Below are 14,076 nucleotides of genomic sequence, written 5' to 3'. Positions count from 1 at the left end.
GGGAGAGGCCTGGTGTTCAGAACAGTTTTACATCTGGCTCTTACTGTCCTCAGTAGGAGTAAATATCCTGCAGAGTTTGTGTATTTATGTGTTACTTTTTTTGAACTTTTTATTTTGTGTTGGGGTATAGCTGATCAACAGTGTTGTGATAGTTTCAGTTGGACAGCAAAGGGACTCAGCCATACATAGACATGTATCCATTCTTCCCCAAAGCCCGCCTCCCAATCAGGCTGCCACATAACATTAAGCAGAGTTCCCTGTGCTGTACAGTAGGACCTTGTTGTTTATCCGTTTTAAATATAATAGTATGTACATGTCCATCCCAAACTCCCTGGCAGCCATAAGTTTGTTTTTTAACTCTGTGAGTCTCTTTGTTTCATAAGTAAGTTCATTTGTATTATTTCCTTTTAGAGTCCACATATAAGGGATGTCATACAACATTTCTCCTTCTTTATCTGATTTGTTTCACTCAGTATGACCCTCACTAGGTCCATCCATTTGCTGCAAATGGCATTATTTCATTCTTTTTAATGGCTGAGTGATGTTCCATTGTATATATGTATCACATCTTTATCCATTCCTCTGTTGATGGACATTTAGATTGCTTTCATGTGGCTATTGTAAACAATACTGCAATGAAGACTGGGGTGAGTGTTGCCTTTTGAATAATGTTTTTCTCTGGATATATGTCCAGGAGTGGGATTGCAGGGTCATATGGTAGCTCCAGTTTTAGTTTTTTAAGGAACCTCCATACTGTTACCTGTAGCTCAGATGGTAAAGAATCTGCCTGCAATACAGGAGACCCAGGTTCAATCCCTGGGTCAGGAAGATCCTCTGGAGAAGGGAATGGCAGTCCGCTCCAGTATTCTTGCCTGGAGAATCCCATGGACAAAGGAGCCTGGCGGGCCACAGTCCATGGGGTCGAAAAGAGTCGGACATGACTGAGCGACTAACACTACCATACTGTTCTCCATAGTGGCTGTACCAATTTTAATTCCCACCAATAGTGCAGGAGGGTTCCCTTCTCTCCACCCCCTCTCCAGCATTTGTTGTTTGTGGATTTTTTTGATGATAGCCTGTTTAGCTGGTGTGAGGTGCTGTCTCATTGTAGTTTTGATTTTGCATTTCTCTGATAATTAGTGATGTTGAACATCTTTTCATGTGCCTCTTGGCCATCTGTATGTCGTCTTTGGAGAAATGTCTCTTTAGGTTTTCTGCCCATTTTTTGAATAGGTTGTTTGTTTTGATGCTGTTAAGCATCATGAGCTTTTTGTAAATTTTGGAAACTAATCCGTTATCAGTTACATCATTTGCAAATATTTTCTCCCAATCTGTGGATTGTCGTTTCACTTTTTTGTTTCCTTTGCTTTGCAAAAGCTTTTGAGTAGGTCCTGTTGGTTTATTTTTGTTTTTATTTCCATTATTCTGGGATGTGGATTGAAAAAGATGTTGCTGTGATTTATCTCAGTGTTTTGCCTGTGTTTCCTCTAGGAGTTTTTTAGTGTCCAGTCTCAGTTTAATCCATTTTGAGCTTATTTTTGTGTATAAAGTTTAAGAGTGATCTAATTTTATTTTTTTACATGTGACTGTCCAGTCTTCCCAGCAGCATTTGTTGAAGAGACCGTCTTTTCAACATTGTATAGTCTTGCCTCCTTTGTCATAGATTAATTGACCATAGGTGCATGGACTTATTTCTGGGTTTTCTATCCTGTTCCCGTTGGTCTATATTTCTGTCTTTGTGCCAATACCATTACTGTTTTGATGACTGTAGGTTTATAGTATAGGCTGAAGTCAGGGGGCCTGACTGCTCCAGTTCCATCTTTTTTTCTCAGGATTGCTTTTGCTATTCAGGATCACTTCTATCATTTGAGATTTTTTATTCTAGTTTTGTGAAAAAAGCCATTGGTAATTTGAAGAGATTTCATTGAATCTGTAGATTGTCTTGGGCAGTATAGTCATTTTCACGATATTGATTCTTCCAATCCATGAACATGGTGTATCTATTCATCGTTTATTTCCTCTTTGATTTTTTTCATCAGCGTCTTAATAGTCACTAGAGTACAGGTGTTTTGTCTCTGAGGTAGGTTTATTCCTAGGTATTTTATTCTTCTTAATGCAGTGGTAAATGGAATAGTTGCTTGAATTTCTCTTTCTGATCTTTCATTGTTACTGTATTGAAATACAACAGATTTCTGTGTATTAATTTTGTAATCTTATGGTTGTGTTGCTTTTTAAGTATTTAGTAAATAGATAACTCTAGGCTAAAAACTGATGAGATGTTTTTTTCTATGAATTGCTTGTCTTAAAAGCTGAAGTTGAATACTGACACATTTATTATAAAAATACCACATTTGCAAGAGTCAGCTTTGATTATGACAGTTTTGAGTTAAAATTATTTTAATGTAAATGTTTTAAGTTTCTTCTACTTTCTTATATATTAAATACTTTTTAAAAAAAGAAATAGTGCATTACACCAGTTGTGGCAGAAATACAGTTTTTAACTTTTTCTCCAAAGATTTTCCTTCACTGTAACTTGGTGTAACAAGCTGTTCTCAGAACAGATAGCCTAGAGCTGTATGATTTCTGTTTTTTCCCCCAACTAATGTCGTCGTCCTATAGCATGAAATGGACTGTTTGGGTGTACTGCATGGTCTGCTCCATTTGAATGTGAAATCTGTAAATTCAGACTTTTGTAAATGTGTAGTCTGACATCTAAAGTCTGACTATAGTGTTTTGTTTCACACTTAACCCTCTTCTCCAAATTCCTCAGATTGTTTTATTTCCTTTAGAATCATGCATAATAATGGCAAGAGTATGGTATCGAAAGATTAAATGATTAAAGTAAAATTTATTTGAAATCACAAAATTAGGTTTACATCTTTCAAAAACGTTTTTTGAACTTATTTATGTTTTAGAGAACATCTGGAAATGCTGATTGACCAACTGAAGCTCAAGTTACAAGACACCCAGAACAGCTTACAGATCAGTGCCTCTGAGCTGCAGGCCCTGCAGTGTGAACACTACGCCCTGCTGGAGAGGCACAACAGGGTGCTGCAGGAGGCCGTGGGCAAGGAGGCTGAGCTCCGTGAGAAGTAAGCCAGCGGTGCTGGCACATGGGCAGCAAGTGGGCTTGTTGGTGCTCCGGTTGGGCACCCTTGGGAGGCTGCGGGCTGAAGTTAGGAGCAGAGTGTCCACACGTTGGTGGCTGCTGCTGCCTCAGAGCGCCTGCTCCTGCTGTGTCTGTACGTGGCTTTACCTGCTCGCCCACCATTCTGTCCACTGTGCCCTCATGGCCTTGCATTGGAGGCCAGCACTTCTCCTTCTCTCTGGAGGACATTCTGGCAGCTGCTGATGGAGTCCTTACTTTCTTTGGAAACAAGAATTTACAGCAAGCCCTCACTGTAGGACAGGCAGAGTTTACTAGAAGCACAGCTTGTTGGGGAGCACACAGGCAGAGCTGCGCTCCCTGCACAGGGCGTGGGCGTCCTTGCCAACAGGGAGTGCCCAAGGGTGGAACTGCTCATGTAGACGCCATCTTCTGGTCTCTGTCTTCCTCCAGCTGCTTGTCTTGCTTCATTTCCCACCCTCTGACCTGACCCAGGGCCCTCCCAATATGCCCATGCATCCTTTTGCTGAGGTGGAGTCCAGTGCGGGGGTCTCGAAGGTGGACAGCACTTATTACAGGATCCTACCCCCCCACCCTCCACCCCCACCCCCCACTTCCTAATCGCAAGAAATGTCTGCACATGTGCAGTGGAGGGGTGTCTCCTAACCTGGAGAATAGGCGTGTCACCTGTCCTTCACTTCAGCAGAGCTTCATTTCCCTCTGCTCCTGCTGTTAACCCTTCACTTGAAACATCAGGGTACACAGACTCCAGTTGGCTCATTCAGGTCGCCCTCTGCCTCCTGTCTGAATCCCCCAGGGGCACGTCCGGTTGCCATCTTGGCCGAGCCAATGTGGGGTGGATGCTTATGTGGCACGGTCTCTCCCCAGGCTGTGCTCTGTGCAGTCGGAGAACTCTGCCTTGAAGGCTGAGCACGTGCAGACTGTCGATCAGCTCACAGCCCAGCACGAGGCCCTACGCGGCAGTTTCCGGGAACAGGTGCGGCAGCTTCAAGAGGAGCACGGGAGGACAGTGGAGACACTGCAGCAGCAGCTGTGCCGGCTAGAGGCCCAGCTTCTGCAACCCCGCAGCGAGCCGGCCACACGGAGTATGTATTTGCGATGGGGACAGGCGCACGGAGTGTGTACTTGCAGTGGGAATGCACACGTGGAGTGTGTACGTGCAATGGGGACACATACGGAGTGCGTACGTTCGATGGGGGCGTGCTGTCTAGCTACTCCCCCCCCACACACACGGTGACGAGACACCAGGTGTTGTGGTCAGCGACATGGCATCTGCTTGCTGAGTGGAGATTTGGATGCTGAACCCCCTGCTGCTCTTGCAGCAGCCTCTGCCCCCCGCAGGGTACTGACTTCACGTAGTTGGGTTTTCCTCTTTGACTCAAACACAGCGGTCCCAAGCCTCTGTGTACAAATACAGCGTCCACTGCATCCATTTAGTGTTCTTCAGTGCTTTTTCAAACACTTTTTTTTTTTACTCAGAAATTCTAGAGTGCTGAAATTGTAGGATTGTCTGGTCAAACACAGCATCTTCCCTTGCAAGTTTCTAATTAGTGGAGCTTTTGTCCAGCCACACAAACGACTTCATTCTGCTTCCTGGAAGCGATGAGAGCCCATCAGCCAGAATGAGGCCACATCTCAGTGCAGAGTATCAGCTTCATATTTGGTACTGATCCCTCATCACGAGGGTGTTGGCAGTGATGGGTCACTCCTCAGGACCAAAACCAACTTTCAGACAATGTAATGTAAACCGAGAACTATCAGAAGTGGCTAACCAGGGAACGCTGGAGTCAGGAGTCAGCAGTGGAACAAGCAGTAAGCAAATGGTCAGAGACCTGGGAAAGCACTTCTGCAGAGGGAACTGAAGTGGCCTAAGCGAGAGGTGAGGTTAACAGGCCTGGCTGGAACTCTGGGCCGGAGCAGGCCGTGTAATTGCTCTGACCTTGAGCTTGCTTGGGATTCATAAAAGAACTCCTTTGAAGTGTCTTATGACTCTGCTGGTTGTATGCTGGGCTGGTGGCCAGCGAGCGTGGAGCCCAGCCTGGGAAGTGGGATGGGTCAACCCACCCTAGATTCAGGACTCTTCTTGCCTGCATGCTGACGACGGGGTGGGTGATGGCCCGAACCCTCGATGGAGTGTGAGGCCCATGGTCAGTGAGCTCAGAGCTGCCCTCAGCAAGGGTGTGGTGTTCCAGGGTTTGCAGTGCTGGAAACACCCATCCTCTGTGACAGGCAGAGTCTGGTTGGAGGGTTTCTATAGCAGCCAGGCCTCTGCATTGTGCTGTCCAATGGTTTACCCTAACTCAGGTAGCAAGTGCTGCCTCTGGTGAGTGGACTTCATGGTTAGAGTTCAGTAACTGGCTGGTTAGGGTGGTCTTAGAAGTTTCCTCTTTCTTCATCTTTCCTTGTCTTTCAGTAATTCAGGTTCCCTGCCATGCAGCTGGTCATCCTGAGTCATGTTATCTTTGCTTGAGTGTCTCTGCTGGTGCTGAGTCCATGAGTCTGAGCATCTCCCACTTACTGTTTAAAAATCCTGCAATAGGCCCAGCTTCTTCCCAGCAACCTTTGAGGAGCCTTCGCGAGAGGAGAAGCGCAGACCTCCCATTCCTGGATGTGCAGGTTACGGCCCGGGAGGAAGGGGAAGGGATGGAGACCACAGACCTGGAGCGGGGCTCTCCCGCCAGCACCCCTGCACAGTCCCTGGAGCAGCTGCTCAGTTCTCCTGAAGCCAGGCTCGGTGCGCTCCCCTGTCTGATTCTGTCATCCTGTCTAATTAACGTCACTCTCCTTTATAAGTGCTCTCTTGAGCTACTCTCGGAAAAAAACTTTTCAGTATTCTCCTGTTATACAAATGGAAAATTTGGCCACAGTCAGATTTGGCTTTCTGTTTTTTGCTTGTTGACTTTGGGCCTGTTCCATCATGTATTAAATTCAAATAATAATGCTCCCCTTACCTTGTATGAAATCCTCATGGGAGACCACTGAAATTATGGTCTCCCAGTAACTGCTGGCATTTCCTTCTTTATGAGCAAAGTGACACCAGCTCCCAGGACGTGAATAGATGGAGGAGGGTGAGCTGGTGCTGACCTAGTAGCCTCACAGCTTCCAGGCCAGCAGCCTGCTCCACGGCACAGTCTGTCTTCCTGTGTCTCGTGCAGCCTTGTAACTGGGGCATGGGGGTGGACCTGCAGAGCCAAGTGGCCCTACCAGGGTATTTTCTTGCTGATCTGTTAAAATTTTCACTTGTGACCGCTCATTTTGGGAATTAACTTTGGACGATTACCTGCAGAGCCGCCTGCGTGGCACAATGAATTCACTAAAGAAGAGTTGGTTCAGAAGCTCAATTCCACCACCAAGAGTGCCGACCACTTAAATGGCCTGCTTCGGGAAACGGAAGCCACCAACGCCATCCTCATGGAGCAGATTAAGGTGGGGGATGCTGCTTCCAGGAAGCCCTCCGCACTAGCTCATGCGTCCTTGCCACACCTTTGTTGTCATTTTAAGGGCATTTTGGGGGAAGAGGAGACACGGTCCATCTTTCGTGTTAACTCCTTTCCCATCGCTTCTCTGACAACCAGCTTCTGAAGAGTGAAGTCAGGCGGCTGGAGCGGAACCAGGAGCGGGAGAAGTCGGCAGCCAACCTGGAGTACCTGAAGAACGTGCTGCTGCAGTTCATCCTGCTGAAGCCAGGCAGCGAGCGGGCACGGCTGTTGCCTGTGGTGGACACCATGCTGCAGCTCAGCCCTGAGGAGAAGACCCGGCTGGCGGCCGCCGCCCAAGGTGGGCAGGGCACCAGACGGGGTTGTGCTGTGGACCAGTATATCCTGTGCCTGGCAGGAAACGCTGGCTCTGCTTCCTGGGGACAGCACCATGTGTGCATCCCTTCCACGTAGAAGGGAGCACAAAGTGTCCAGTGTGATCTCCAGTTCCTTGAAACTGGACCCTAGTTTGGGTTCTCCCCATGAGTTTGGTTTCCTTCTGTGCCGTGCTGTGTGTCATGTGTCAGACGCCCTCGTTCTGACCCTCAGAGGGGAAGACAGTGGGCACTGGGAGGCCTCAGAACGGGTTGGTGTGCAACGTAGATAGTAACCTTCTGTTTCACCCCACAGGTGAGGAGGAGAGCGGGTCCCGCTCCTCAGGCTGGGCATCCTACCTGCACAGCTGGTCTGGACTCCGGTAGACTGACGAGAGAGTGCTGTTCATGAACCAAATAGTCTGTTTGGCAAAAAAGGCTCATGTATGTCCCTGTCATTGTTTGGTCCAAAACCATGTGTATGTAATTCACATCTCCGTGTGTGTATCCATGCATGTGTCAGAGGAATCAAAGAGGCTCAGCCCGTGGTGAACATCCAGCAGTTGGAGTGTGGACATGGCCCTGAGACTCTGTGCCCTCTCCGTCGCCACCAGACCCAGGAGCAACGCCCTGCCCTCCTCTGGACTCTCAGGCTGCCTAGGTCAGGGCTGTCCTATGAATTCTGAAGTTAAACTAAGTTTTGGTGTCATACCAGCTAGAATTTAGACTTTTAAAAGAATTTGTAGGACCATTTATGATAAGATCAGACTGATAGGGCAATTGCTATCATTGACAAATTGTTACAGAAAACTTGTGAGTCAGAATGTGAAGGAAGACACTTTTCCTGGTAAAGCTGATGTGTTTATGAAGGAGTGTCAAGTAAATGTGCTGGAGTCTACCCCCAAGTCTTAAGTTAACGTGACTGTTTCCTTATTTCCTTTAAAACTCCTGGGTCTGGGGGCGATGGAGAGGGCCCCACTCCACCTGCTGGACGTTCACCATGGGCTGAGCCTTTTCAGTTCATCTGACACATGCAATGCGTGGACACACACACGTTTTTGGACCAAACAATGAGCTGTTCTATTTTCTCTAGAGTACGTTATCTCAAACTGGTTCTGTGGTCACAAGCCCTGGTCGCCATGTTCCCAGATGGGGTGCTTCTTTGGGGTCTGCCCATATTCCTATTGTGCTTCAGCAGCTTCTACATCGGAGTCTGTGTGGGGAATTTGCTCAGTCTCTCCAGAGAAACTTTCCAGTACCCTGGCTGTGTTGCTCGGTGTTGTGTCCAGAGGCAAGCCAGTGCTCAGCAGTCCCGGCACACCAGTCATGTGCTGCGAGGGGCCCTGGGGTATAGCTCCTGGTGGTGGTGGTGGTACTTGGCTTGATGCCTCTGAATATTCTGTAGACTGCGTCAAAAACATGTCCTTAAATCATCAATGTGAAAACTCTATTTTTAATATTTATTTGTTAAAAGTCACCCCACAATATGCTGTATGAAGTTGTTTCAGCTTCTAGTCTACCTGTGATCTTTGATCTCAGCTGGTGAACTGACTTTGTACTGCAGTTACGGGAACAGTGGTTTCCAGTTTACTTTAACTGAAATTTGCTGCTGACATGTTGAGTTTGTTCTTTAACAAATAATCTCAATATCTGACTTTCCTCTTGTTTCAGAAGAACAGACCTAACTGGTGAATGTATTAATGAAAATGCATCTATTTCAGAGCTGACTTCTAAGCATTTAGTTTTTTTTACTTGATAAACTGTGAATATGAGTATGCCAGAAGCATACGAGGTAACTGTTAAAATATTTAAATAAATCTCACTTTATCTCTAAGTCCAGGCTATCAACCTGTTTTGAAGTATGAGCTCTACCTATGGACATAATAACAAAAATGCCTTGTATAATCAGAAATTACTACTTCGATTACAGAAGGGATCTCCCTCCCTGGTTTCTGCAACGAGAGGAAGTATAATGATTATTTTAATATTTCTATTAAATGTGTTGGACTGTATGTCACATTGTTAATACCTACTCTTCTGTTATGTTAGCCTCTGCCTCCTAAGGGTCTTGAGTTGGTTTATAATATGGATTTTGGGTTCCTTCTCTGCCATCTTGATCAGTTAGGACCTTGGACCCCCCCAGTGCTCGGCTCACGGGGCCTCAGGTTGCCTGAGGGTCCTATGCATCTGTACGTCCGATACACACCTTCTGGCTGAAGCTGGAGGCCACCTGGCCCTTCCATGGGTGTTTCTCAAGTTCTGCCCTCTGTGGTGTGAGGGTCTCCCAAACTACGAGCTCTGCTTACATTCCAGACAGTGTACATGGAGGCTTATGTTCCTTTAAACAGAAGTGAACCACTCACCAGCAGAGCAGGGGTCCTGTACCCCATGGTAGCTAATGATGAGAGCGAGAGGTCCCATGGAGACATGGCTTTGGTGTTCAGTGAATAGAGCACATGAAAATACTTGCATGTGGTTAGTAGGAACTTGGCAGTGGCACTTGGGACAAGACTTTTGTTTTATGTTTGTTCCATGTCTGGAAATCAGCTGTGGCAGGTCTTCCCTGGTAGCTCAGTGGTAAAGAACCTGCCTACCAGTGCAAGAGATGCGGGTTTGATCTCTGGATCGGGAAGATCCTCTGGAGAAGGAAATGGCAACGCACTCCAATATTTTTGCCTGGGAAATCCCATGGACAGAGGAGCCTGGCGGGCTACAGTCAAGTGAAAGTCACTCAGTCATGTCTGACTCTTTGCGACCCCATGGACTGTATAGACCATGGAATTCTCAAACCCAGAATACTGGAGTTGATAGCCGTTCCCTTCTCCAGGGGATCTTCCCAACCCAGGGATCGAACCCCGGTCTCCTGCATTGCACGCAGATTCTTTGCCAGCTGAGCCACAAGGGAAGCCCAAGAATACTGGAGTGGGTAGCCTATCCCGTCTCCAGTGGATCTTCCCGACCCAGGAATTGAACCAGGGTCTCGTGTATTGCAGGCGGATTCTTTGCCAGCTGAGCTACCAGGGAAGCCCTACAGTTGGTGGGGTGACAAAAGAGTGAAACGTGACTGAGCGCACATGCACTCCATGCCCCTCAGTCAGCTATGGCTTCAGAAGAGAACAGAGAGGAGAACAGCCTGATAGAACTGGCAGTGCCTTCCAGCTGATTTCACCAATAGGTGATGAAGAGCTTTTGGGTGTTTATGTATTGGTTCACCTGCCTGCAAAATGTGATTACGTGGGAAAAAGAACCAAGTCCTGACATTGAGTTGTTACTGTTTTAAAAAATAGTCTCTTGTGAGTTGAACACTGAACACATTGTGGAAATGTGTTTTCGGTTCAACAATGCAGGTGACTTCCTGGTCTCGCTTGGAGGACAGGCCCACTCCCACTCACGTGGTGCCCTTACTCGAGTCTGCCCTCACCCTTCTATCTGGGGACAGAGGCCACCCCCCTATAAAAGGCAAGGAAGCCTGGCCATAGTCATCTGGACCCAGATGCAGGGCTCCACCCTAGACAAACCAGTCAGTGTCTGACTCTGCAACCCCACGGATTGCTGCATACCATGCTCCCCTGCCCTTCACCATCTCCCGGGGCCTGCTCAAACTCACGTCCATCGAGTCAGTGATCCCATCGAACCATCTCATTCTCTGCTGTCCCCTTCTCCTCCTGCCTTCAGTCTTCCCCAGCATCAGGGTCTTTTCTAACGAATCTGCTCTTCCCATCATGTGGCCAAAGTATTGGAGCTTCAGCATCAGTCTTTCTAATGAATATTCAAGGTTGATTTCCTTTAGGATTGACTGGTTTGATCCAAGGGACTCTCAGGAGTCTTCTCCAGCACCACAGCTCAAAAGCATCTTCAGTGCTCTGCCTTTTTTATGGTCCAAGTCACATCCGTACATGACTACTGGAAAAACCAGAGGTTTGACCAGAGCTTTGACTACAGTTTACATGCCACACAATTCATTGTTTAAAGTATACAACTGAATGGCTTTAATGTAGTCATAGGGTTGTGAAACCATCTCCATGTTAGAAAGTTTAATCATTCCAGAAATAAACTCCCTACCTATGGGCAGCCTCTCCCCCACTAACCCTCCCACCTTTGACAGCCACTGATCTACTATCTGTCTGTAGATTTGCCTGTTTGTATAATTCCTGTTACATTGCAACTAACTTGTTCCTAATCTCCAAATAATAAACAGGTAAGATTAAATGAAATGATACAGTAAGATGCTGACTCAGCAGTGTCTGGTATGTAGGACACACACAATAAATGTTAGATGGTTTTAATTCCTACTTCACATGTATAATTAAAGCTTCCCAGGTAGTGTAGTGGCAAAAGAATCTGCCTGGCAGTGCAAGAGACACGAGATGCGGCTTCAATCCCTGGGTCAGGAACATCCCCTGCAATACTGAGTGGGCAACCCACTCCAGTATTTTTGCTGGGAAATCCCATGGGCAGAGGAGCCTGGTGGGCTACAGCCCATAGAGTTGCAGATAGATACAACTGAGCACATATACACACATCACACGTGTAATCACAAACTAGTTTCACTGCATTCTGGTTGCCGTCACTACCAGGGAGATTAACATCACTGTTACCAGTGAAGTCATTATGGCTATAAATCTTTTCTGAGGGATGTACTGAATTCTAAATGCAAAGTTAAAGATGCTAACATCAATGACATTTAGGTCATTGTGGTTACTCCTTTCATAATTAGCAAAAGCCATCTTTTATTTTTTAAAGCAATTAAAAATGTAGGACACATACAATAAGTGTTAGATGGTTTTATTTTCCACTTCACATGTGTAATTCAGGCTTCCCTGGTGCCTCAGATGATTAAGAATCTGTCTGCAATGCAGGAGACCAGGTTCCATCCCTAAGTTGGGAAGATCCCCTGGAGAAGGGAACAGCAACACACTTCAGTATCTCTGCCTGGAAATCCAATGGACAGAGGAGCCTGGTGGGCTATAGTTCATGGGGTCACAAAGAGGCAGACACAACTGAGTGATTAATACTTTCACTTTTATCCAGAATATTGCAATTTCAGCTAGCCATGTTGTATCTTTCTTGGTAACCTGGAAGAAAACAGGCATTTGGTTTTTGTATCAACTTTAAGTGCTATGCTGTTTCTTAACCTGTTTGCTACTGGCTAGATACAGGGTGTGCTTTCCTTGGGCTCTTGAGAACTGGCCATGGCTTCCAGTTCCTTTTTTTTTACCCCAACTGGTTACCAGAAGGCAACACTCCCTGGACAGTCCTTCTGTTTCGACTTCAGTCTTTATTCTAACTTCCCCAAGGGAATGGGTCTGTGCGTGAAGCCTGACCTACCGTGCTTCAGAAAATCTCCATTATCTTGGAATGTGTTTTCCGGTTGCTTTGTTTGAGCTTAGGTGTAATTGTGACTCACCACACCGAGGAGGGAAGGATGACGACAAAAGTCTGGTGGAGCAGACAGAAGAAAACAGAAGACACCAGAGGCTTTCAGAGAAAGGGATTTTTTTTTAATTAAAATTTATTAATATGAAAAATAGTAAACTGATCTGTACCATGTCAGGTTCTGGAAAGAGTTGCCATCTGCTAAGAGCATTGTTTGTTAATCACAGTTGATTGCATTCAATATCATTTGTACACAGAAGCATTCTTTTTATTACTTCTCTTATGACCAAAGTAGAGGTTAGAATTAAGACCCATTCTGAGCAATCTAACAGATAGTTTATTTCAGTGCAGTTTAAGATTATAAGAAGACATTCTTCCCAGAGTGAAATAACAGTTTTTCACAAAGTTTGAATCTGTAGCAGTCTGTGGAACAGTGTATCAATATACTTCCTACATCAAGCATAATTAGCAAAGCTCTACATTTTGTGATATAAAGTGATCCTATTGTAAGCTGAAAACTCATGTTCAGCACTGGATGGTGTCCAATGTTTAATTCCTGTGATTCATTCTGAGTTTCTCACTGAGATCACTCTTTGGCCTTGTGCATTTCTCCTGGGACCCATAAAATATGCAACTAACTTAATTTCATGACTGTACTATTTCTGCTTCCTTTCCTGGAAAAGGAATCATTCAGATCAGCTTTCAAACTGCCTTATAGATGACAACTTTGAAATATTTTAAAAGGAGCTCCTCTTTTCTAGAACTGCTCTAATACAATAGTCACTATTCACATGTGGATATTGAAAGACTGAACTGTAGTTATTCCAAACTGGGATATATTGTAAGTATAAAATACACACCAGGTTTTAAAGACATATGAAAATAACTTGTTTCTTTGAGACAGGTGAAAAAATAGAAAAGTTCTGGCAGGATTGACCAAGAGAAGGAGAAATATGACACATATATAAATGATCTCATTCATAAACAGGAGACGTATAACAGATGGGGGCTTCCTAGGTAGCGCAGTTGGTAAAGAACCTGCCTGCCAATGCAGAAGACACCCTGGAGGAGGACATGGCAACCCACTCCAGTATTCTTGCCTGGGAAATCCCACGGACAGAGGAGCCCAGCCAGCTACAGTCCACGGTGTTGCAAAAAGTCAGACACAACTGAGATACTGGGCAGGCACACACATAACAGATAAAGTAAAATTTTAAATGATAGACTAATATAAACAATTACGTGTAATGATTTTGAAACTTTGGACATAAACTAATTTCTTTAAAACTTAAACTTGAAATTTACTTGATATACTGTTAACCTATGATGATCATGTAGAATTTAAAAGCTTGAAAAATCCTGTAACTGGAATAGAAATTGAAATGGTGCTTAAAATCTTCTCAAGAAGAAACCACAAAGTCCAGATGGGTTTGCAGACATGTTCCATCAAACTTTGAAGAGTGATAACTGTCCCAATTTGATAGGTTTATTCAGGCAATAAGAAAGGAAATATTCTCCAAATTAATCTAGGAGACCAGCATAAACCCTGACAGCTTTTCTCTTCCCTCAAATGGCAGCATACTAAACAAACTTCCCCCCTTGTTTTATTTTCTAACAAAGTATTTTATCTTGGAGGTGGTTGTTCAGTTGCTAAAGTCATAAAAGTCATTCTTTATTACTACAAATCATCTTATTTTATTTAACTGTGGTAAAATGTACATAAAATTGACCTTAAACATTTTCAAGTGTGCAGTTCAGTAGCATCAAGTATATTCACATTGTT

General features: G+C 45.2%; 1 protein-coding gene across 1 annotated transcript in view; it reads left to right on the top strand.

Annotated features, from left to right (window-relative positions):
- Positions 1-8,929, top strand: part of GCC2 (GRIP and coiled-coil domain containing 2) — a 35,369-nt gene extending 26,440 nt beyond the window's left edge. The window contains exons 18-23 of the mRNA XM_043468680.1: positions 2,916-3,092; positions 3,995-4,212; positions 5,667-5,861; positions 6,414-6,553; positions 6,703-6,904; positions 7,234-8,929. Of these exons, the coding sequence (XP_043324615.1) occupies positions 2,916-3,092; positions 3,995-4,212; positions 5,667-5,861; positions 6,414-6,553; positions 6,703-6,904; positions 7,234-7,304 (1,003 nt within the window). The 3' untranslated portion in view covers positions 7,305-8,929. The remainder of the gene's footprint in view (positions 1-2,915; positions 3,093-3,994; positions 4,213-5,666; positions 5,862-6,413; positions 6,554-6,702; positions 6,905-7,233) is intronic.
- Positions 8,930-14,076: the final 5,147 nt, after the last annotated feature.

This window comes from Cervus canadensis, chromosome 5, assembly GCF_019320065.1.
Source record: "Cervus canadensis isolate Bull #8, Minnesota chromosome 5, ASM1932006v1, whole genome shotgun sequence".
In the NCBI taxonomy this organism is placed as follows: Eukaryota; Metazoa; Chordata; class Mammalia; order Artiodactyla; family Cervidae; genus Cervus; species Cervus canadensis.
The sequence above is the reverse complement of the archived record's forward strand: the minus strand, read 5'-3'. Positions and strand labels throughout refer to the sequence as shown.